The 25,979-nt window shown below is 36.1% G+C and overlaps 1 protein-coding gene across 2 annotated transcripts in view; it reads right to left on the bottom strand.

The window, feature by feature from the left end:
- The window catches only part of lama4 (laminin, alpha 4), a 71,866-nt gene that overhangs the window by 30,269 nt on the left and 15,618 nt on the right, over positions 1-25,979 (bottom strand). For both annotated transcript variants that reach the window (XM_030127945.1, XM_030127944.1), the window contains exons 7-15: positions 22,888-23,068; positions 21,545-21,625; positions 16,481-16,632; positions 14,351-14,461; positions 14,048-14,159; positions 10,955-11,119; positions 8,619-8,812; positions 4,839-4,955; positions 2,929-3,077 (exon numbers count right to left, since the gene is read on the bottom strand). In XM_030127945.1, the coding sequence (XP_029983805.1) occupies positions 2,929-3,077; positions 4,839-4,955; positions 8,619-8,812; positions 10,955-11,119; positions 14,048-14,159; positions 14,351-14,461; positions 16,481-16,632; positions 21,545-21,625; positions 22,888-23,068 (1,262 nt within the window). The remainder of the gene's footprint in view (positions 1-2,928; positions 3,078-4,838; positions 4,956-8,618; positions 8,813-10,954; positions 11,120-14,047; positions 14,160-14,350; positions 14,462-16,480; positions 16,633-21,544; positions 21,626-22,887; positions 23,069-25,979) is intronic.

Raw genomic sequence — 25,979 nt, forward strand, 5'->3', positions numbered from 1 at the left:
AAGAAAACTGAACTGATGGAAATGAAAAGTGTGTAAACTGAAAAACAGAATAACAAATGGTTCACCGATTTGAGAAATGTGACTGACATTATATTTGTGTTGCTCTGACTGTCTATCACTGTCATTCCCCGTTACTTTGGTCCAAAATGTTAAAGAGAAACTACAAAAATGTAAGAGTTGAGAAGGATTTGCAGCAACTTTTGGACTTAATCACTTCAGAGCTAAATAAAACCAAGTTATGGTTTGACAAAAATATGTTGTCAATAAATCTGTGTAAAACGAATATGGTAAAAACGATTTTTGGTAAATGTAAAACAAGTAATGAGCTAAAAGTACTATTAGACGGTGTAGATATAGAAAGGGTGAATTAAAACAAGTTTCTTGGAGTGATAATTGATGATAAAACTTGCTGGAAACCTCACATAAAACATGTACAAGACAAACTGTATCGATAAATACGCTGTAATTATTGAAGAAAATTGTTGAATTGTTGAGTCTGTTTGTACGACTGTACTGCCATGATCATACTGTTGTGTATAATTCCATTACTGCATTATGTATTAGTTGTGGTTGAATGCTAAAACTAGAAAAAATGTATTGTTTGATTCTTGCATTAAGTTAGTGATAAAGGTGTAAAAGCACTTCAGAGGTTGGATTAAATAAGTTTATACTTCTTTCTAATCCTTTTTGACCATGCAAAATTCAGACTTGCACGTACTTAAAGATAGATTCTGTTCATTTAAATGTTATTTTGTTTTTGTCTCATTTTGCTTTGTTTTGTTTCATTTTGTTTCTTGACATGTTCAAAATAAATAAAATAAAAATACATAAAATAAGTTTTGCTATCATTACTATTATTAATATTATTATTTTTAAATTATTTTTCCATTCTTGTACTTGAGGCCATAAATAGGAAGTTAGTGTTGAGAACAATCAATGCTGAGAAAAAGAGGAATATGACTCTGTTGTTGTCAAATCATAATTGTATTAACCATCTGCTCAAATGACTACATAGGCCGGGGGATTTGATGAAAAAAGACTGGGATTCCAATTGCTACTTGAGTCTATCTGTTTGGTTATCAAGACAAATGCACAGATTTTTATTCTTGATCTGGTATAAAAACACTATAAAACATTAAAATACATCTTGACTTGATAATATATGTTTTCTGCAGTACTTCTCTGAATCTAACATAACACACTCTGGATTTTCACATTGCATCAGTTTACATTCATATAATGGTACAGGCTGACAGGCAATTTGATTAAATGTGAGGCTGTACTAGATCATTTATCACTCCTGTTTTCATTTCCCATCCATTTATACTGTGCCATTTTTCAATTAATCTACATTTACATTACCTCCATTTTTACCAGTTAATATTAATTACACATACTTTAGCTACAATAATGTATAATGAAGCATAAATCAGATAGTGTCCTCCATAATCATTTCAATTAAAGCTACACTAATCAATATTTCCACATTAAGTGAAGTCAGATGATTATGTACAATAAGAAAGATGTCATTAATAGTGATAAATTAACAGAGTCTGTCATTTGACTGTGTTGTTCACATCAGAGCTATAGATCATTTTTATTTAGAGTCTGTTTGTGTATAACATTATGCACTTGTACGGAGAGGAGAAGGTCAACGAATAGAGGACAGGGTCATGTGATGAGCTAAAATGATTAATCGAATTGAAAAAAAAAAAAAAAAAAAAATCGATTAGATAAAAATTTTAATGAATCAAAGCTTTGTTTCCTTAATTTCTCTGCCGCTAAACATTGGCTCCACTGTTGTGTTTCACACAAATGCACATGACGCCAGGATCAACACAAACAACATGCAGTGTAGCTCAGAAAAGATGAGGACAAAAAGGCAGAAAATGTCTATATGTTGACTTTTCTACATTAGAACCATCACTTACTCCTTTAATCTTCGAAGCTTTCACACAAACATTACACATATTAGTCTTTATTTTTTTCAGTTGTATGTTCGTTCCATGTTCAGTCGTTAGTCAGTTGGATCCAAATGTATTGAAAATTGCAGTGACATATTGCTTGTAGATGTCATTGGACTTGTTAGTTGTTGTTTATATCTGTAGATATTTTTATATACTTTTATATTGTTGTTATTTCTATATTGATATTTTTTCTATATCCTTTTACTTTTATACTTTTTGTGGTTGTTGTTTCAGCTGGTTCTGAAAAAAAGGACAAGTTGTTTGCCATGTTTGCAGGGTACTTGCTGTTTATCCAAATAAAAATTCCAGACTTTTCAAAACATATTTTTTTCCCCCAAGACCTTGACTTTACATGCTTTTATACTTGTGTGCCTACTTTTTTGGTTGATATTGTACCCGTTGTGTGTAGTAGAAAAGTTCATTTTAATAAATGTTTGAATTAATAAATGCATAATTTGCAGTAAATTATATTTTACTGACAGAAATGTTTTCAAAACAGATGAAAATCACAAAAGTGTATGGATATCACACAGACAAGTTTCACTATAATCATTCTAGTACCGACTGGTTAGTGAAATCAAGTTTTTTTATATGATTTCCTCATGTATGTCTCATCTTGCAAGATTATGTGCCTTTGAGCATAGTCTAAAATTTGACTATGAGAGAAACTTTTTTTTCATACTTTATGAAGACTTTCACACAAAATCTCAGACTTTTCAAGGTCTGGAAAACACCGTTTCAAATGTCCATACTTTTTAAGATTTTCAAGACCTGGTTCACATTTTTAAAAATTTTTCACCAATGAATAAATTAATTAATTACAGCTACAGCTGTAGTTTTTATTGCTACTGCAGCAGAAACAATCGCCCCTCAGGGACAAATAAAGGTCTTGAACTGAGAACTGAATGACGGTTCATTGGTGATCCTGTGTAACTGAGGTGGTATCAAAGTCGACTCTTACTCCTCCAGGGCGTTGGCCTGGCGGTCCATGTCCTCAGCGTGGTCATCAGCTTTCTGCACCAGGTCTCTGTCGGCCAGAGACAGACGCTCCGTCTTCTCCATCAGCTTCTGACTGGCACCGTCGATCGCTGCATGGTACTGTGTCACATTCTACAACATACGAGCACACATATCATTGAATACATGAAAGAACTTTGAATGGACTTATACTTTAAACCCTAAAAGACCCAAACATTCACCATCAACCAAAATTATAAACCACTTCAGAAAAATTAAGTAGAGAGAAAAATTCATTTGGGTACTGCCACAAAAGTCCACTCAAGATCCCGATTATCTCTGCATGAAACATTGAGGCTGAAGCTAAACTAAACTAAAACTTAAGTATATGAAAACATGTACATACAGCTAGTTGACCAACATAGAATGAGGAATGTGATTTTGGAAAAGAGGGATGAGATCTGAGAAAATAAAAGGGGTCACCAAACAATCATTTCCTTCATATTTTGAACATTTGGAACATCTGGAATTTCCCGTGTGTGACTAATAAAGGCTTGTCTTATCTTATCTTATCTTCAGTGAACTGCACTGTGCATGGGTTCAATGTCATGGCATAAAAAAATAGAAGCATCTAATATAATATACACATGAAGACAGATTTATCTGCATACTTAGATACTTCTGTTGATGTTATGTTAAACTATGATTAACACATGAGAATTGTTGAATTTGTTGGTCTTTTTATAAGTTCTGGTTTCCTTTCAAGACTGTTAAAAAACATCATAATTTAAGAACAAGTGAGGATTATATTTTACTGGATATTAAAGATATATAACAATTTTTTTTATCACATTGAAAGAAGTGGTTAATATTAAAACAGAAAAGAGATTCAAGTATAAGTCAAAGAACAAAGAAAGTTTATATTACATTAAAAAAATCAATTAATTATTAAAGATGGAATTCAAAACATTATGCATGCTCATACGGAAAACGTGATTTATGCATGTGCATTTATTTACATATGTTCATTTATAAAAACAGTGGAAAAAATATGCCATTTAAAAACCAGTGATAATGTTTAGAAAAAACAGGACCAAGGGTCCTGTAGTCCAACAGCATATTTAAAGACACTGAAATTCATTTGACCTTTCAAGGTCACTCAAGGTCAAATATAATGGCACCAAATGAAAGCCCATATGTGACTTCCTATCTATTACCAATAGTAATTATATTCATATATTTTTGAAGTTATAGCACTTTGAATTTTTTCCAATTATAAACCAATGGGGATTTTTAAAATTTCAGAAATTCATAGAAGATTCAAAAAAAGCAATATTTCCCAATTCTTTGAACAAACTTGGTAGACTTGCCCCAAGGAACCTCTGCTATGAATTTCAACTGATTCTGGTTGAGAGTTTGGGAGAAGAAGATTCTTGAAAAATTGTTTACGGACGGTCGATGGACGACAACTGATACCAATAGTCCATTGGACCCTCGGGCCGTTGGACTAAAAATTCCAAATTATTTTTTCATCAGTTATTGGCTTTGCTATTCCTAGCTAACCTGTCTTTTGCATACTTTTCTGTAATTATATAGTTATACATAAAGTTTTGAAGAAAAACTGTAATTTCCCACAGAATAACTCAATATAGATCTACTTGACTGAAAAAGGCAAGAGAGCATTGTTTACTCAGTATCTGAAAGTCCACAAACTGCTTGTAAATCAAACTGTCCAGATTTAGGATTTGACATCAGCCAGGTCTGAATCCATTTCCTGCATAAATTGGAGATATTGCATCCCATGTGGCACTCTATTAAATTAAAGTGCAAACTGCATCATTTCCAGAGCTATAAAAGCAGAGCATCAGCTGACAGCAGGGACTTCCTTCAGCCTACAGTGGACCCAGGACTCACCTGCACCATCGCATTCAGTTCTGCCACACTGTCCTCGATGTCAGCGATGTGTTCAGTGGCTGTTTCCAGAGTGTCGTTCACAGCGCTGTGGTCTTCTGTCAGTCTCTGCTGCTTCATCTGGAAAGAACAGGGAAGGACGGAAACATACTGAGACACCTTTCAAGCTACAAAAATAGAATGAAGAATGGTGCAGGTCGTTCCACTCATGCATAATTGCCTCAGTCACATTTTTGGCCAAATTGTGATATCTATGTAGTTTGACTTTCGTAATCCTGCTGCTTTATTTTGTATCTTTGACTGTGTCCTGAAAAAAATATGACTTAAGCAGTTATACTCTGAGGCTAACAATGTAATGGATCCAGCGTGTCCACTTCACTGAAATGAGAGACTTGAGTAGGAAATGACAACAAGGACTAAAAGATGGGTCGAAGGAAAGGATGAAATCTTGACTCTATGACATGTAATCGGTCTTTAAATACCTTTAAAACCTTTCATATTTTTAAGTTTTACTCAGATGTCACTTTCTACAACTTGATTAGATCAGTCAATATAAGCCTTTACAGCATGGCGCTTAGTCAAATTACACATACGCACGCACGCGCACGCACACACACACACACACACACACACACACACACATATGGATATATATATACAGGGTGTCCCAAACATTTTTACATCATTTCATCACCTAATAATTTGTTTAAAATTTGTTTGCTATTTTTGCTCAAAAAAGTGTAATCATTTGTGTTGTTCTGCTTTCAGGAATAGACACACCGTTTACTGCAACAGAAAAGGCGTTCTGTGTATTGAAGTACGCTCAGAGTCAGTCAAATGTGAATGCGCAACATGAATTTGTTAGAATATTTCATAAACAAGTGCCAATAGGAAAGCAGATTTGGAGGTGGCATAAGAAGCTTCAAGAGGAAGGAACTCCACTACCAACTTGATGTGTGCAGCATTACAAGCAGCGCACACATTGAACATTCGGAATACCTTTGGAATATCATAAAATTATGCTCCCCTCAGAATTTTTCATTTGAAATTTGTAGAATAAAACATTTTATGTCCAAATTAAGTATCATTTCTCCTGACCATGTAGTCACTGGACATCATAAGATAAGAAAAGATAAGATGAGAATTTATTTATCCCACAATTTCACAGTTAACAGCAGCAACATACAATAAGCAGTGCAGAGAAAAAAGTATGAACTTTATTTGTTTTCTTTAATGTCCCAATTCCTCCGTTATCTTCAATAAAAGTTTACATCAGTGTATACAAGGCTGTAAACATGTTTATATCTGCTACATGGGATCTATGGGCTTGACTCACTTTTAGACAAAGCCTCACGTGGCCGTTCAGAGAACTGCAGTTTTTCTCTACTTCTGCTTCGGCTTCATTTTTTTCAGCCTCAGAAGCTGCTGCTTGGTCACAAAACACCACAATGTTTTCTCATTTTGTGCAGAATAATAAGGGATGTTATTAGGCTAATGTGTGGAATATAAAGTTGATTCACACTTCCCCAGATTTAATCTGACTACTACACAACGGAGTACGGACAAAGATGAGCTCATTTGGCTGGGTCGGTGGCTGCAGCTGGTATCCACTGGTTTGTGCTGAGTTTAGGAAGAACCCCAGATTAGCAGAGGCTCTGTGTTTGGTTAGCGCACTATTCATGGCATTGATTTACAGCAGAGGCCCTGATCATGGAGATTCTACTGCTGATAATACACACGTACACAGATACACACAGACACACAACTGAGCAGCAGCTGTTCTGCTGGACTGCAGACCAGAATGTCAACGAGGCCATGACAACAAGGCCTAGATCCTGGATCCAAATTCCAACCGCTTATGATTTTACACTGTCATAAACAAACAAATCCTACCTAACATTATAATGCAGCATATAAACTCTGGGACCAGAAGGACCATAGCAGTGATTTAACCCATTTATTGCAAATAATGCAGTTTTACCGAGTCATTTCTTGGGCTATTCCAGTATCAAATATGTTTTCCTTCCAGTCATTACCCTACAATAAATAATAATCTCCTACATCAAACTTAATGAAATACTAAACTAATACAGCAAACTGACAAATAATGGCAGCTTGAACTGTTTTCAGTATTTAACAATATACCAAATATACTTTTAATTGATTTTTTATTTCTTTTTAGTATGGATCAATTAAAAGGATCAATACACTTTTCATTGATCCATAATACAAAGAAATAAAAACTTGTTGTTAAAAATGACTACGACTACGTTCAGACTGCAGGCAAATGTGACCCAAATCTGATTTTTTTACCCAAAGGTGACCTGTATCTGATCTGTTAAAGACAGTTTGAACAGCACTAATCAGATTTTTTCAAATCTGACCCAGCCCACTTTCATATGTGGTCCTAAATCTGATATATATCTGATACTTCAGTCTGAACGGCCAGGCCGCATTTATCCAACCTTTACATCATTGAAATGCGACAAATGTCACAATTCTGCGTCCCAGGAGTGTTACTTCTGTAAACACAGTGCATGTCTGCATGGTCACATATTACATCAGGACCTCTTTTGTGCATGCAGGTCACTTTAGGGTCACATTTAGTTCATACTCAAAAGTGATAGAAGTTGCGTTTAATGTGGAGTATGAACGAGCATACAAAAAAAAAAAAAATCAGATTTCACCAAAAAAATCTGAATTGTGCATTAAGACCTGCTGTCTGAACGGAGCCTTTGTTTTATGTTCAGTTCTTGATATCTTAAGGATTAGTGGTTCAGAAGTTATTAAACATTTTAGATCAGTTGATGGGTTTTGGTCGGCGGTGGATGTTTGGGTCTTTATGAGTTCAAAAAAATCTGAATACCACTGATTAAATGAACAACTGTAAGAGGATTAACCGGAGCTTCACTATAAGGTTAATGCTGATCTTCAGGTACTTGGACACTGGACTCACTTTTGTGTGTGTGAGAGGGTCATTTTTTACTTGCACTTTTTGTGCTTATATCGTCCTTTTAACTTGACTGTTTTGTAATTTATTTTTTTTTTATTGATGTGTGTAATTTACTTGAGCACCTTACAGACCATAAAACCACATTTTGTTGCACTGTACAATGATATTTTGCAGCGGCAATAAAGCTTATTCTATTCTATTCTATTCTATTCTATTCTATTCTATTCTATTCTATATTATTTTATTTTACTCTATATAATAACTACTCTGAGTCAACACCTCCACCAACTGTCTTATAGACTGAATATATGTTTACTGGCTACGTAAAGTGCTTCTCAGTACTTCTACTTTTCTCTTGCAGTCTGTTGGAATTCCTCTGTACGTTAATGATTCTGTGAAGTGGCTTTGAGTTGTAACATGGGAAAAGTCATGTTTCTGTTGACTCTGGATATTGTCATGGGAAAAAACATAGTAGTGCAGCGTTGCTTCCCCCTGTGCAGGCCTCCTCCTAATCTAACAGCCCCGAGCTCCCACAGATGGTTTTGTGTTTCTGTTCTCAGCACTTAAATACCAAGAGTAATACACTTCTCAGACATGCCCTGCAAACAACACCCAGACCTCCCAACAGCCACAGTGTAGAACACAAACAGGCCTGTTTCCAGTCTTATAAGACCACTTACCTCTGGTGTGGCTAAACATTACTCAACAATATTTAGAACATCTTTAACAGGGCATGAGAGTAAGGACTTCATACCAACACACATACAGAGATGGGAACACTGGAGGAGGAATCAAAGAGGTTAGAGACACAGGGGGTCATGGGAAATCACCTCACTCCTCTGGAATTTCAGGATGTTGGCTCTGTTCCGGTCCTGTGTCTGCTGGATGTTGTTGGACGCTTTCTGGAGCAGCCCCTGGGCATCAGACAACATGGAGGAGAAACGGGAAAGGACCTCCCTGATCGGTGGTAGGCGGCCGTCGGTAATCATCAGTTTCTTCTCCAACTGACGAACGCGCCTCAGCACTGGAAGCACAGGCAGATACATCAGCCGTCATTAGTGTTTCCAACTCCTCAGTACGGAACGCATCTGTTGTTTGTCCTAAAAGACACTAGAAACTGCTACATGACATCACCACCTAATTTGCATAATTGTAAATGTGCATGTAATTGTAATGAACTATGTAGGAGAGAGGAATAACATTATGATAGAGACAAAAAGTGATCCTGACCCCAAGGTTGAAAAACACTGAGATAAATGGTAAAATTGTCCGTTTCAGACGCACTGTGTGTTCGTGTGACAGGGGTTGTTTTGGGACAACCCAGGTCTTAGGGTTCACTGTGTGAAGTTTGTGTCGGAGTCTGTGTTGTTTTCTGGCCATTTGTTTATGTTACTTCACTCTATTTTTAAGCTAGCATCTGTCTTACTTGCCTACATCCGTGATAACAGGACTTGGACCAGTTTATCTGTAAAAATCCTTATACTCACTTCCAAGTTCCTCAATGACTTTTTGAGCTCCCAAACAGCAACATCAATGTGAAAAACTAGCTAATATAGAAATAAAATAACTAGTACTGATCACACACTCCACACAATGTTACATAGTCAACTTTTAAAAGACTGTTCCATCAACAAAGATAAATTTTCTACAAAATTAAAATGATCAGAATTCAGCAACAAGTTTCCTGTTTAGTTTATCAGGTTTTTTTTTTTTTTTTATAAGTTCAAGGAGGTTGAAATGTAATCTTTCTTAATTTTAAGCAGTTTTAAGTTTGCTGCCAAATAGTTTAAAGTTAAACACCATTTAATCAGGTTCATTAATGCTTGTTGGCACAGAGGTATTTGAGAAATCTTAAATCTTTACTTATTCGTATGTATAGAAGGTAGAGAATTATATGTGCATGACTTCAGTTTAAGCAGCGATGACGCATCAGCTGACCAGTGATCAGCAGGTGCACTGATGCATCTTGTCACCTGACCTGACCAGCTGATTCCATCCAACCATCCAATATGTCCATGTCCATTATTCAGATGACACCTCATATTCAGCTCCGTTTATTGTCTACCTTTTTTATTTTTAATTGTTATATTGTATTTTCTTACTTCTTTTTAAAGTTCTTGCCTGTTGGCTGTGGTTAAGGTTAAAGAAAATGAGAAATTAAAGAGTACATTGTTTAACTTTTTTTTTTTATAATTATCAAAATGTTATTTTGTTTATTATTTAGATGTTTTATGCTTATTTTGAGATTTTTTTTGGTTCATTTTTTTCCTTCTATAATGCTTGGTTAAACAAAAATTAAAGAATAAATTGTTTGATATGTTTTTATTTTTTGCAAATGATGAACTGCAGCAGTAAATGATGGCAGACATTGTATTAAGAGGTTGATCTCACAATTCTGTTCAGAATTACAACTGCAAACACACAAGTATTTCGTTAAAGAGGCAGAAAATATAAGACTACTCTTCTTTTTGCTCCTTTTTTTCTTAATGTGGTTGTTTTGCTGATATGTAGAAGCAGATTATCTTTTATCTAATGAATGAAACACATAAATTAACTAAACTAAACCACTCAGGTTATCGTATTTTGCAACCCTCTGTTGATTTTAACAAAGTCAATAAAAGCACTGAAAAGCTGGTCCCAAGAATGACCACTAGAATAAACACATTAGATGTTGCGGAAAAATGAAGTACCTCAAATTCTAAATCAGTTTTTGACTATCTTAAAAGGTTTTTGTTTTTATTTCTATCCAATCCAACTTCATTTGTAAAGCACTTTAAAAGAACCACAGTGGACCAAAGGGCTGTACAGAAAAATAAATGAAAACAAAATAGAGTAAAATACAGGAATAGATTAAAAGACACAGAACAACTGTAAAAATAAATAAATAAATAAATAAATAAATAAAAATACAGAACAATAAAAGAATTTCTAAGGCAAAGGGATCATAGTCTGTTTTATGCAGATGGCAAATTTTCAAGTTAACATTGCTCGTCCTTAACTTGTCTGATAAGTAACAGAAGACATTTAGAATAACTGTGCTGTAGTTTCATAAGAGGTGTTCTTATGTTTCATCTTATCTAGAAGAGCAGAAGGATGTGAAGGGCATTCTAAATGTGACGGCTGCTGTCTGTGTGTGTGTGTGTGTGTGTGTAGAATATCTGCTCACAGTCATGGGCTTCGGTGGACTCGTCCGTTGCGATGGGCTCTCGTGGGGACAGGTCCAGTGTCCTCATCCAGGACACCATGACCTGGGCCATCTCTGTGTTCCGCCGGGCCACCTCCGGGTCGATGTCCTGGTGAACGCTGTACAGCTCCCAGTCATGGATCATTTCTGTGGATACGAACAGAACCACACACAGGGACAGTGTGAGACTCACATTTGCATTTTGCAGAACATTCCAGAGGGTTTTTATATAGTTGAAGTGTTTATATAGCTGAAGACGGAGGATGTTTTGAAAGTTAACCCATAGAGAAACACTTTATCCTTCAATTTGCCATAAAGAGTCAATATTAATGCATTTGGAGATACAATACATGGCTCTCATTAAAGAAGAATGTGACAAATAAATATGAACTGAAATTAACCCATAAAGACCCAAACATCTGCTGATCTAAAATGTTTAACAACTTTTCAACCACTAATCCTATCCATACACGTAAATAATTATTACCTCTGCCAGGAGGTATTGTGACCGCTTTGCTTTGAGTGTTTGTTTGTTTGTTTATTTGTTTGTTAGCAACTTTATGGGAAAACTATTCCAACCATCTTTACCAAATTTTACCCACAGATAGGCCTAGGCCCTGGGACCAACCCATTAAATTTTGGGCCAAGTAGGCCAAAGTTCAAGGTCACAGCAAGGTCACAAAATCTACAATTTTCCTATCTCTCATCATTGAGCAATTTTCAAAAATTCATAAAAAATTCAAACCGACTCCGTTTAGCTTCCAATTTGGTCCACCCGTAGCTTCGAAGAATATCTTGTATCTGGCACAAAATTGTCCACATCCACTGTGGAATGTGGACTCTGTGGACATTTCAATTTCACATTGAAAATCCCATTTACGACACATTTTTCATTATAACTCAACAAATATTGATTGGAATTTAATATAATTGGACATACACATGACTGGTACCAAGCTTCAACTTTTTCTGCTGTATGGAACAACCTTGAAACTGTTTAATTTAAAAAGAAATAGTCGATCCACACATGCACACCGTTCGGGGTGCTTGGCAGAGGTTTGCGTTCTCTGAACACTTGTTATAGAATGCTATTTGTCACCTTATCATGGTCATTAGTTATGACCAATTTGGACATTCAGAGGCTCTGTGATTACCGTGGAAACACTGTCATCTTCTAAAACACTGATTCACCAGTAAAACCCATGGAGTTGGATCAATGACAGTGGATGGACACACTTATTTTACATTCAAGTTAATGATATATTTTCTTGAAAAAGTCTAATTTTCCTATTTTTTTCTGTTTCGATAAAATAACCTTTGAATTTAATCTGAGCTTTTATGGACATCTACATGATTAGTGAGTTAAATATAGGTAAAATACATGATTTATATTGAAAATGCAAAATGTAGAGGATAATATAATAATAAATGGTGATAAATCACTTGAGAAAAATAAATACATTTGGAAGTCGTTACAAAAATAGATATGGTTATTTAAGGGTGAAACTGACAAATGTTATAAAAGTGCACTATTTGCTTCTGAGACGTACCTCAAATTAACTAGTACAGAAGTTGAGTGAAAGAACTCAGTTACATATTAGATGCAGCTGTGATCAAAGTGCATTAATCTGAGGATACATATGCATTATACACACAGGAGCAAAGTTCAACATCAGAGGATCACAAGATCACAAGTCATCTGTACATGCTCAGATCACATATGACTAACCCTACCACCCAGATTAGCATGTGCTCAGATTATGTCAAACCATCATGCAGCTGGAACAGTCTCATAGACCCAATAAGAGCTCATTTTCTCCAGGGAAACAACTTCATCACTATAACAACACAGCTGACATTGATGATGTAAATAACAATCAGAGCTGAAACGATTAACCATTAATCAACTCAAATCGATTAAAAAAATATTCAATTAGAATTTTCCTGAATCAAAGCTTTGTCTCCTTAATTTGGCTGCCGCTAAACATTGGTTCCACTGTTGTGTTTCACACGGACACTTATTGTGATGCACATGATGCCAGGATCAACACAAACAACATAAGACATGAGAACAAAAAGGCAGAAATTGTCTGTATGTTGACTTTTCTACATTGGAACCATCACTTACTCCTTCAAACTTTGAAGCACAAACATTAAAAATATGCGTCTTTACAGTTTATGAGAATTTGGACTCCATACTTCCATTTCACTAACTCATCAGTCACTTCTGTGCTTTCAGATCTCATCAGTGACTGAAAAGCTTTGGTGCCTGTTCTCAGTCAGATCACTACTGATCTCACCTGTCACTGTTTGATTGTCTGGTCTTTGTTTTATCCTCACTATAAGTCCATACTGTGGACTATTTGCTTTGTCTTGGATTAGTCTACTCTTTTTGTCTTACTCTGCTTATCTTCCAACAGCTTCATATATTTATTTTCCAAGTTCAGTTGTCAATAAGTTGAATCCAAATGTGTTGAAGACTACAATGCACATATTGTTGGTAGATGTCATTTGACTTGTCCGTTGTTGTTTCTATCTATAGAGATTTTCATATATACTTTTCCACTGTTGTTATTGTTGTTGTTATTTTTATAGAGATATAGATATTTTTTCTATATCCTTTTACTTTTATACTTTTTGTGGTTGTTGTTTCAGCCGGTTCTGGAATAAAAGACCAGTTGTTTGTCATTTTCCCGCATGTCTCTTTCACATTTTTACTATTTTTTTGCCTATTCAAATAATCATTTAATCAAATTCAATCAAAGAAAATAATCTATAAATTAATTGATTACAAAAATAATCAATAGCTGCAGCTCTAATAACAGGAAGTCACAGTGAGTGTTTTTTAGTCCTATTTAATGCTTTTTAGTTCTTTTCTTTTTCATTTAATATTTTTGCTTATTCTACTCATCTACTGTTAACCTTTTATGAAAATGACATTTTTCCCATTATACTTTGTGCTCTATTACTCATTACCTACCATCTACTGTTTATTATTTGCTTGATGTTGTTCCCATCTCTCATCAGACTTGCATGTGTGGAAATGGTGTAGACATACTGGACTTGGAGGATTACCTTCAATGCGCACATTGAGATCACTGAGGTTTGTGTTCAGCTGCTCGGCCAGGGTGAAGTCCTGTAGTGTGTCGTTCTCCAGTCGGTTCATCAGGTGTTTCAAAACACTTTCCTGAAACAAAACAGCTTCCAAACTAAACCACTGGTGGCTGGAGACACTACAGAACATGCTACAGAACACAGATGTCTGGTAAAAAACACTTCAATAAGATGAGCTGGTGTCACTGAGGTGCAGCTCTACAGGCTGGTGTGTGTGTTGTGTGTGTTGTGAAATCCCTGATGTGCAGTTCAGGCTTCACTGACCGAGTCTTGCAGCTGTTTGATGTCTGACACCACCACATCAGTGGCCTCCTCCAGCTCCCCAGTCTGGGCCTTCAGCACAGACGACTTGTTTTTCCAGCCAAGAAATTGAGTCTGTGAGCAAAGAAAAACAATTCATTCATCACAACATTCTAGCAGCATTAGCTGGAGTGGAAAATGTCCTGCAAGAAGATTAAGAGAAAAGAAACTCCAGGAAAATATATGAACGTCAAACACACGTTTATATAGCACTGGTTTCCAGACTTTTTCAGTCATATGTCATAAATTCTTATTTTTTTACCTGCCACCATCCCCCCTCTTTGGAGGACAACTTTATTTTTATTTACAGCTTGTGTTAAAGTAACAATATCAAACTTTATATTCACATGTTCATCCATTTCTTACTTGTTTACATATACACAGAGGGAGGACTCATATAGACAAAAGTGTACAGGGACAGGACGAGACAAGACAGTGGGACAAAACAGACATAAGACAAGACAGTGGGACAAGTGGTGAAAACATAACCAAACATGTGAAAGACATGACAACAAGTAAGACAAGACAAAAACAGATACTGATTACATATTCATCATTATACATTGGTGTGTGTGTGTGTGTGTGTGTGCGTGTGCGTGTGTGTGTGTGTGTGTGTGTGTGTGTGTGTGTGAGGAGAGGGGACCAAACAGAGGAGGGCTCTACTGGTGGGTGTTGCAGTATAATTATTTTCATGTCATTAGTTGCTTCTCTCACCGTGTATTTTACACCATTTTTATATAATACTATAAGATAATATAATTTTTTAATAGAATTTTCCTCTCACTGTGCATTTTATGTGATGTTTAACTTTCAACATTTTTTTTCTACTTTTCATGTCAATATTTTTGACTGTAGTGACACTGACATTTAGTGCAAACATTCACTGAGACTGAAAAGATTTGGGCGGCCACAGGTCAAAGGTCAAACTGCATCCATTTTAGCAGACACAATATCTCGGTAATGATTTTTTTGTAATACAAATGTTTATAGTTGGAGTAAGAGATGAATTCTTTAGATTTTTGTGGCATTTGAGATCAAGATTTCAGAATTCTAAGATGATGTTCCTTTTTTTATGAATGCAAAGCACTTTCATAATATTCTCATTTTCATTTATTTAAATTGATATTTCATTTTCTAAATATGTGATGCCATGACATACAGTCTGTTACTAATAACATTGTACATATGATGCATGTATGTATATACCTGTAGTTTTTACCCAACAACAGTCACCACAATCAATGTAGGAAAAAACGTGATGTGCCATAGGTTTAAATGGATCAGTGCAATGACAGAATGTATGTGTGTGAGTGAATGGTTTCTGGTTATTTTCTACCCATTCATTTTAGCTGCTTTTATTTGTACTGGTATTTTTTACAGCGGGTTAATGCTTATAATTGATGCATGGGTTGGATGGCAATTTTAACCCATACACATAACATGCTGTGCACTTTTAATCCCCCTCAGCCAAATATAGTGTAAGATTCTGTTGAAAGTTACAGACCTGCAATTTAGATTAGATTGTCTTTGTGTAAAACTTATTACATACATATTTATCTGTGAAAGTACTCAGATATTATAAATGCACAAGGCGCTTTGACCTTGAAAAAGTAGGTCAACGTCAACTATTTTCAATAGGCTTCTGCTCCATTGCAAGACGCATCTACAGTATACATTTGATGCAGATATATCAATGCATTCTTCGGATAATGTGATTATGTCATTGAAAAGACAGACAGATGGACAGACAGACAGATGACAAAACGATTACAATACTAAAAAATACTACTACTAAAAATAATAAAAACCCAGTGCTACATTTGTGGCCGTTCCCAAATTAATTTCCAACACATTATTATTATTATTTACTATAGAATTTTCCTCTCATTTTGCATTTTATGTGATTTTTAACTTATATAATTTTTGCCCTTCCTGTCATCTTCATCTTGTTACATCTTCTACATCTGAGGCCTGTCCTCTCCTCCACACTTCACATTGTTTTGTTGAAGTCATCATTAAATACCTCCATACTTCAAAGTTAGCATCAGTGAATGTGCATTTCCATAACTGTTGTACATCTATGTGTATGTGTACCTGTAGTCGATGAGCTGTGTAGTTGTAGTATTTGAGTCGGTCATTGGCAGCGGCTCCTGTGGAGATGTTCAACACCCCCACTTTGAGCTGGTCCAGAGTCTTATTGGACAACCTCAGGTCTCCTATCAGATGCCAGATGCACTCATCACAACCTAAGACAAAGGAGGACAATTGGATTAAAGCAAATGTGTTTTATTATATTACATGACCTTGAATACATATTGTAATGTTTTCCATTAAATTACCAAAAACTGAGAAACATGTTGGTAATACAGTGGATGAGTCCTTTATACTTCTATCTGAAATGCCCAGGCCTCTCCCTGAATGTACAGTCACGGAAAAAATTACTAGACCATCAAAAGTCACCAAAAACAATAGTTATGCAATCCAGTACTAACTCCTGTGCGTATCATGTGACTAAAACAGACAGAAAAGCAAACATGGAATGCCTAAATGCACTGTTTTTGGCAGTACAATGCCATAGCTATTGATGTAAGAACTTAACCCTATAACCCCAAATGTATCATATTTGATACGAGTTTTGAAGTCCTCTACATGATCAGTGTGATTTTTTTTTCTTGAGAAACCTAATGTATACAAGTAGATACATGCAATACACGGATAATCCACCAGCGGGAGGAATTCATTCACCAGAGGCCTTTCCAGTGACACTACAAGACTGTCATTAATGAGGAAGGAGGCAGGACTTTGCCAGTTTTGAGAAGAAATGACCAATTTGTTAGACATGTTTGTATTATACGTATTATGTTTTTGTTTTTCAAAAATATTAATATTTAGTGTTGAGCCCCGACATATAAAATATGATACATACCGGTAATTTTATCTCATACATGGAAATTGATATTTGAAAATAAAATTTCTGGGTTGTTCAGAAGGACCAATAAAGGCTCCAGTTTCAAAGAACTGTAATTTTCTGTGAATGATTTAATGGTTCAGGCTTTACAGGGTTAAGTGATTTTGGTTATTATCAAGAAACCCATGGAAAATGGATAGATATCAGCTCTTAAATTAAACTCTTATGAGCTATTTTTGTTGTTATCATTATATTTGTCCAAACAAATGTACCTTTAGTTGTACCATGCATTAAAATGAACAAGAAATTGAAGAAAACAAGGGTGGTCTAATCATTTTTTCCCCGACTGTATATGAACAGTCACTGTAGAGAGAAGCAGAAAGAAAGACAAAAGCAGTGTGATGTTTTACTTGGCAAAAAGGACGATGAGACTATTGTAGCTGGAGTGAAAACCCGTAAACAAAGATACAAATGAAAATAAAACTTCCCTTGTAGGAACATTTTGTTTTCACTTAGTTTCTGATGTGCATTATTTTGTCTGGCAGGTTTGTAAAATAGAGAAGGCATTTTTATCTTCTCAGATTTGACACAGCATGAAGTGAAAAATGTGTGAAAAACAGGCCAAGTTGGAGTTTCACTGCAAGATAATAATGCCTCCTTTGCCCCATGTGAATGTGAAATGATGCCTGAATTTCTAGAATAGACGTGCATTCCAGAAAACCAGGGGATTGTAGGATATTAGTGATGTCTTTTAAATTCCAACATGAAGGATAGACAGTAATCCCTCCAAGTAACTGATTTATTTTAGAAGTGTAACTACGCTGTAGCACATTGCACGATCAAGATCTTAAACTGCACATCCTGGTTTTGATCTTGAGTGTTAATTAGAATGACTAAAACCAATATTAATACTACACTGGACAAATAAGACATAGCTAATTCTTTTTCTATTTTATGTCAGTATTTTTGACTGTAGTGACACTGACATTTAGTGCAAACATTCACTGAGACTGAAAAGATTTTGGTGGCCACAGGTCAAAGGTCAACCTCCATCCACTTTAGCAGACACAATATCTTGGCAACGTTGTTTGGATTTATTTTTGTGACACAAATGATTAATTGGAATAAGATTTTTTTTTAGATTTTAGTCACATTTGAGATCAAGATGTCAGAAGCATAAGACAATGTTCCTTTTTTTTTACCTTGGCCAAGGAATGGCGGAGGTTATGTTTTCATCGGGGTTTGTCTGTCTGCTTGTTTGTTTGTCTGTTAGCAAGATAACTCAAAAAGTTATAGACAGATTTTCATGAAATTTTCAGGAAATGTTGATACTGACACAAGGTACAAAAGATCAAATCTTGGTGGTGATCGGGGGGGGGGCGGGGGGCTTGTTTGTTCGTCTGTCTGTTAGCAAGATAACTCAAAAAGGTATGGACGGATTTCGATGAAATTTTCAGGAAATGTTGATCCTGACACAAGGAACAAAGGATTACATTTTGGTGGTGATGGGGGGGTAGACTGATCTGCCTTGGCGGAGGTCTGCGCTTTCCGAGTGCTTTTCTAGTTTATGAATGCAAAGCACTTTCATAATATTCTCATTTTCACTGATTTAAATTGATATTTTGTTTTCTCAATATGTGATGCCAAGACATATAGGGCCGGATCTACTAAAGGTTTGCGTGGATTAAAACGTGTGCAAACTCATTACACGCAAAAAAATGTACAAACTGATTTACTAACAGTGCGCCTAAGGGTTGCGTCTTTCAAAGGTGCAAAATAGTGCATCTGCACCCATTTAGTACATTTTCCACAATGAATATGCAATATGGGGCGTTTCCACGCAATTGTGTGTGTGCTGGGAGGAGAAAATGTAAATATATTAATTTAGCACATGCAAAGTGATTTATCAAACCCCAAAGCAATTTTGCTGATAGAAACTGTGGCTATATTTAACACGTCTCAAAAGGAGGTGCAAACGGTTTGGATGCGTAATTGCGCACACATGGCTGCAGTTAGGAGACATCGAAATGATGACATGAGATGCAGAGAACGCATTTTTCACCCTCGTGTGAACATGTTTGGAGTGAAGGAAGAAAAAATAATTGAGACTCACACACACACACACACACACTTTACGGGACTCTTTTCCACACCTGATGATTGTGATCAAAAATATGCATTGACATTAGGCTACAGTGTGACAAAATTATGTGTGCCTGATAGTCATTCAATCCACCAACCTCCATGCCCCCCCCCACCCCCCCCCCACCTCCAAAATGAAAAATAAATGAATGAATGAGTCAATGCAATACCTTCTATGACCAAACTCCTCCAACTTTACATTTCTGTGAGTCTGGATCATTCAGCGCACTGTTACCATTAGTGTTGGTTTATCCCAGAGCAGTTTTTACAGTGTACTGTCTCCAGCAGCGCACGCAAAACCCTCATTTAAATAGGGCGGTCTCCAAGACTTTGCACCTGTTGTAATTTGCACAAGTAATCTTCGTAAATCACCCACAAACCATGGTCCAGCCCCACAGGCAAAATTCTAGATTGCCCACACAAATTGGGATCTTAGATCCGGCCCATAGTCTGTTACTAATCACACTATACATATGATACATGTATGCATATGTCTGTAGTTTTTACACAACAACAGTCACCACAGTCAATGCAGGAAAAAACATGTGATGTGCCGTAGGTTTAAATGGATCAGTGCAATGACAGAATGTACGTGTGTGAGTGAATGGTTACTGCTTATTTTCATTCATTTTAGCTGCTTTTATTCACACTGGAATTTTTACAGTAGGTTAATGTATATAATTGATGCACAGATTGGATGGCAATTTTAACCCATAAAAACCCAGTGCTACTTTTGTGGCAGTTCCCAAATACATTTTTCTCTCTATTTAACTTTTCTTCAGGGATTTACCACCACAGCTGCATCTAATATGTAACTAAGTTCTTTTACTCAACTACTGTACTAGTTAATTTGAGGTAGTTGTACTTTCCATTTCATGCTGCTTTATATTAAAACATATTTACACAACATTCGTCAGCTTCACACCAACCATTAAAGACCCAAAACTATTGACTATGATGTATCAGCATTTATTATTTTTTTATTATCATGCTCTGTGTTTTGCATTTTTCAGTGTAAATCATGTATTTTCCTATATTTAATTCACAGATCATGTCGATGTTCAGGAAAACTTTGCTTAAATTCAATGGTTATTACATCAAAACAGAAAAAATGAAAGAAAAAATTACTTTTTCAGCAAACACATCAATAACTAAACATAAAAACAAGCATCTGTCCATAACAAAGAAGTGGCTAACACTAGAAAAACCTACAGTGGAGGAGTGGATTGACATCATTTATGACATTTTTAAGGTGGAAAGAATTACTTTTGCAATAAGACTACAATTAGGTCTGTTTTTGAAAAGATGGGAAAGATGGATTAGGTATGTCACACCAGTTTGTCCATTGTTTATCTAAAACCACGTCTCATGTCCATTTCACCTCTTTTTTTCCTTTAAACGCTTTTGTGTCGATGCTGTTTTTTTTTTTTTTTTTTTTATTATTTAATTTTTTTAATATCACAAATGTGCACCCCAGCATTCCTGTTCTAGGGAGTTTAGTCCTCAATTGTGTATTGTAAAAATGACATCTTTGGTATTGCTGAAGGAGGACCAATCATCCTTATTTGTATTGTCTGAGGAGTCACGGACGTATCGCTCAATTGTAATTTTCAGATGAATGGATAAGAATGGTGAATTGCTATGTGAATAAAAATGTGAACCATGGAAAAAAACAATAAAAAGAGAATTCGAAAAAAGAAATCAAAACAAACAAACAAACAAAAAAAAACAATTATCTACATCCACTGTCATTTACCAAACTCCATGGGTTTTACTGGTGAATCAGTGTTACAGAAGATGACGGCGTTTCCACGGTAACTACAGAGCCTCCGAATGTCCAAATGGGTCATATCTAATGACCATGAAAAGATGACAAACTGTATTTTATGCCAATTATTTACATGTATTGATAGGATTAGTGGATCAACAGGTATTAAACAGTTTACATCAGCAGATGGCTTTGGTCACCAGTGGCTGTTTAGGTCATTATGGGTTAATTCATTGTAGTTGTTATAATGACAGTATATGTATTCTATTTATTCTATCTATATGTAATGTATAAAAACTGGTGTGAAGGAGGACATGCTAATGTTGCTTTGTGAACTTACTGATGTTGCAGAGGTTGACTGCGGCCTCCGTCAGACACTCCCCAGTGTGCATATCACAGTGGCCGCTCTCACAGTCACACTCTGAAAAACAAACACACACTTCATCACACAGTGTGTTAAGACAGGAAACTCTGCACATCAGCTCAAATCGCTGATCAGGTGGAAACCAGTCAATATGTGGTTAACAAATATACAGTATATGACATCCACAGATGGTGTGTTGGCTCTGGTCCAGCACATCTGTCTTGAGCTCGGTCTTGTGTGGGATGATGCTTCTAACAGCTGTGTGTGTAGATTTGGACGGTGATAGTGATGTCATTCAGCTCTGAGGTCACAGGGTCGCGGCTCTCAGCAGATGTTGGTCTGACATCATGAGTACTACTGCAGTAGTGGGTGTGGGAACCCGAGTACACAGTTCACTATTTTCCTCTGGGAAAGAAATATCTGTGGTACATGTTAAGACAAATGGTGGGGGTGGTATTTTCAAGAGCCCATGTGAACATTACACATGTCATATACATCCATCACACTGTTGAATAAACACATACAATATTCAAAATCAGGATCAAGATCAACTTTACTCTCCCATACAGGAAATAAAATGCATTATGCTGAGTGGACCATTCAGCAACATGAACTTAGTACAGTTTTTATCATAGATTTTATTATGTGCACAGTCATTTTTATACATATCTATCTATCTATCTATCTATCTATCTATCTATCTATCTATCTATCTATCTATCTATCTATCTATCTATCTATCTATCTATCTCTCTCTATTTCATCTAAGTGTTTTTATGGTGGCCAATGTGACATAATCTCAGTTTTAAAGTGCATCTATGATGTAATGTTTGAAATCACAAAAAAGAATGAAGAATCAGAATCAACATGATGGGCTTGAAGGTTGACTAGAATTGAAACAATTATTCGATTAATCAACAGTCGTCAACTTTGTGTTGATCCTGGTGTCATATGCCTTACAATAAGTGTCCGTGTGAAACACAACAGTGGAACCAATGTTTAGTGGCAGTGAAATTAAGGACAAAGCTTCAATTCAGAAAAATTGTGATTCAACTTTTTTCATCAATTCAAGTCAAGTAATCAATTAATTGTTTCAGCTCAATTTTTATATATATATCCTTTTACTTATATACTTTTTGTGGTTGTTTTTTCAGCTGTAAAGGACAAGTTGTTTGTCATTTTCAGACATGTCTGTTTTAATGATTTTTAATTTTTTTTTTTTTGCATATTCAAAGAATCGTTTAATTGAATTAAAGAAAATTATGGATAGATTATTCTATTACAAAACTAATCAGTAGCTACAGCTCTAGTTGACTTACTCTGGCAGCCGGAGGGGCTGTAGTCCCAGTATCCAGGGAGGCAGCGCTCGCAGTAACGGCCCCCTGCCCCCGGACGGCAGGGGCAGCTGTGGGTGAGGGGGTGGCAGGTGGATCGAACAGAGGCCGGTCCACATTCACACCTCCGACAGCCCTGGCAGCTGGAGAAACCTGAGTACCCCTCCTAGATACATGAATGAAAGTACTGTTAGTAGAGATCGTTCATGGTGTTCATATCATTTAACCAAGTTACCGTTGAACATTTGCGTAAAACCATGGATACATACACTCCCAACAGAATTTGTCATTTTATTTGTGTGTTTCCTAAATAGGCAGGAGGTGGTTTTAGGTTGATATACAGTGTGAAGTCAACAGAATGGACTTTTCATTTAATTTCATAAATTTTAGGTGTAGGCAACAAAAGAGGTTTGGTGAGAATTTTGAAAATAAATATGATTGAAATATTAGTAAATACATTTGGAACCATTTTTTTTACTCCCTTTTGTGGACTTTTCAAATTAGACCATGCCCTTGTATCAGTCCTTAAACATAACCAAACACTGCCAGCACTAAACCATAAGATTTCATAAGGGTAATGATATTCTAGTAATTCTGATGTCTTTGTTCATTTAATTTCATTTTACAGTTTCTATCATTTATACAATGGTGCAGTGGCAGGCTGTGCATTTGGTACCTGGACCTTAAGTGGGGATTAACACGACTTAATCCACCTCTTAAAACCACCATTATGACTATATGACTATACAATACAAAAAACACAAAAATAACAAGGTGTGGCATTACAGAGAGAAAGAGAGAGAGAGCGAGAGAGCGAGAGAGAGAGAGAGACATTTGGCGTATTGAGGGTGAATACCATTATTATTAAAGCAAGAAACCCAGTTAAGACAAATCCAAACCTCTACACAACCACAACTGTGTCATGTACATCATTTGGAGCAGTTCACAATAAATATTTATTTAATAAAATGACAAAAACATACCCATTTTAAATAAAAAAAATTTCACAGCCTACTCACCAGAGATTTTCATTATTTATATACAAAATCCCTCCTTATTTCTTTGCACAAGAAAACTTCAATGACTCTGTTTTAGAGGTGAGCTGTGTGTTCCAGTTCCATCAGTAAGTCCTTTTTTATGTCCATGGAGGCCAAGGCTGTGAGTCGCCTCTGTGGCGTATTCCTATCAAAAGCTTCTATTCTCCTGAGGACAGAGAATGTCCGCTCAACCAGCTAGAAGCTAGCTGGTTAGCTGACCTCTCCTCACAGTTTCCGGCTTTTCTGGAAAAGTCTGCCTTGAAAATGGATTTTTAAGTATGTCCGAGACCAAATAATTTTCCTCTCCTCCGTCAGCCATTGTGGACGTAAAAAATTCTGCCTCAAAGGTATTAATAGTTAAACTAAATTAAATGAGCTTAATTAGCATGATTAAAAAAATATTGCCAAAGCTAAATTAGTTAAGCTAATTAGTTTAGCTCTTACCATCTAATCAGAGGAATATGGGGTAAGGAAACTGTCAAAAAGATTTGTGTGCATTAGATAGAAATGTGCGCATAAGACAGAAATGCGCACATTAGATATGAATATGTGCAAATTATTCTATAGTTGTGCAAAAAATAAATATTTGCAAACTCTTGAATGAGTTTAGTCATACATAAAATGTATTGTGTGTATAGGGTGAGTCAGAAAAAACGCTCTTTTCATTTAAAGGAATTGTACCACTGAAATGGAAATGCTTATTTTTCTTTTGATTATACAGTCATATCGATGTGGTTATTGAGCATGTCTGGCGATTGAATCATTGATTTATGGCATAGCATAACAGAGGGAATGTCCATTGTTTATTGTGCACAGAAATATCTGCCAACACAGTTTATGCCACCGTGAATGAAATTGAAATTGTCAAACATTACAGCATCTTTACTCGCCATCAAAATGTTTTGTCTCAACGAAGTCGTCCGGCACGACCTTCAACCTGGCTACCGTTCAGATTGATGCAAATCTGTGCTCGTTGTCGCATCTCTAACACAGCTCTTCTTGCCATTCGTGTTCGTCGTAGGGCTTGGATTTCAGCCGTGATGCGATTTCGGAGTTCCTGAAGAGTTTGTGGAACAGTCTGATACACACGGTTTTTAAGATACCCCCACAAGAAAAAATCAAGGGGGGTCAAGTCCGGGGATCTAGGTGGCCACTCTCTCTCCTGACCCAAACAGACAACTCGATGAGGAAGTAATACCTGCAATCGCTGTGGTCTTGCCATGATGAAAACTCCCTGGGCACTGTCATGTAGGCCTATGTCCTGAGTGTGAAAGCAAAGCCCCGACTCCTGTAATTGTTGTCAATTTCAAGTTTGTTCACTGTGGCATACATTGTGTTGGCAGGTATTTCAGTGCCCAATAAACAATGGACCTTCTCTCTCTTATGCAATGCAATAAATCTATGACTACATCACCAGACATGCTCAATAACCACATCAATATGACTGTATGGTCAAAAGAAAAATCAGTGTTTCCGTTTTAGCAGTACAATTTCTTTAAATGGAAAGAGCGTTTTTTCTGACTCACCCTGTATTTTATCCGTCAGAATATGAATGACTGTACTTTTGACAACAAGAATCACAAACACAAAATCCAACTTTACGATTATGCTTTCTCCATCACAAATACAAATTCACCAATGTGACTCTACTGTCAAAAACACGTCACCACTTCACAAGCATTTATCTATCGAGCAGAGGATCCATTGATTCCACAGACTGACCATGAAATGAGAGACAGTGGGCAAATATTGAGGCGCTGGCATGGATTCTGCAGTCTATGCAGCTTATGCACACTAATCTTTTTGACAGTTTCCTTATCCCATAGAGGAAGGATAAATGCTGACGACATTGAGGGCCAGCTAGCTGGCCCCGGGAGGTGAAATTGAAATCTGATTGGTTAAAGAAACAGTCTCGATGCTATACAGTTTAAGTTACATGAGCCTTCACTACTCATTTTGAAGGTCTAGGGCAAATTAGATTCACCCTGACAACACATAGATACTGAAATCTGATTGGACAAAATATCTTACATCCACATA

The sequence above is a fragment of the Sphaeramia orbicularis genome, chromosome 24 (assembly GCF_902148855.1).
Source record: "Sphaeramia orbicularis chromosome 24, fSphaOr1.1, whole genome shotgun sequence".
In the NCBI taxonomy this organism is placed as follows: Eukaryota; Metazoa; Chordata; class Actinopteri; order Kurtiformes; family Apogonidae; genus Sphaeramia; species Sphaeramia orbicularis.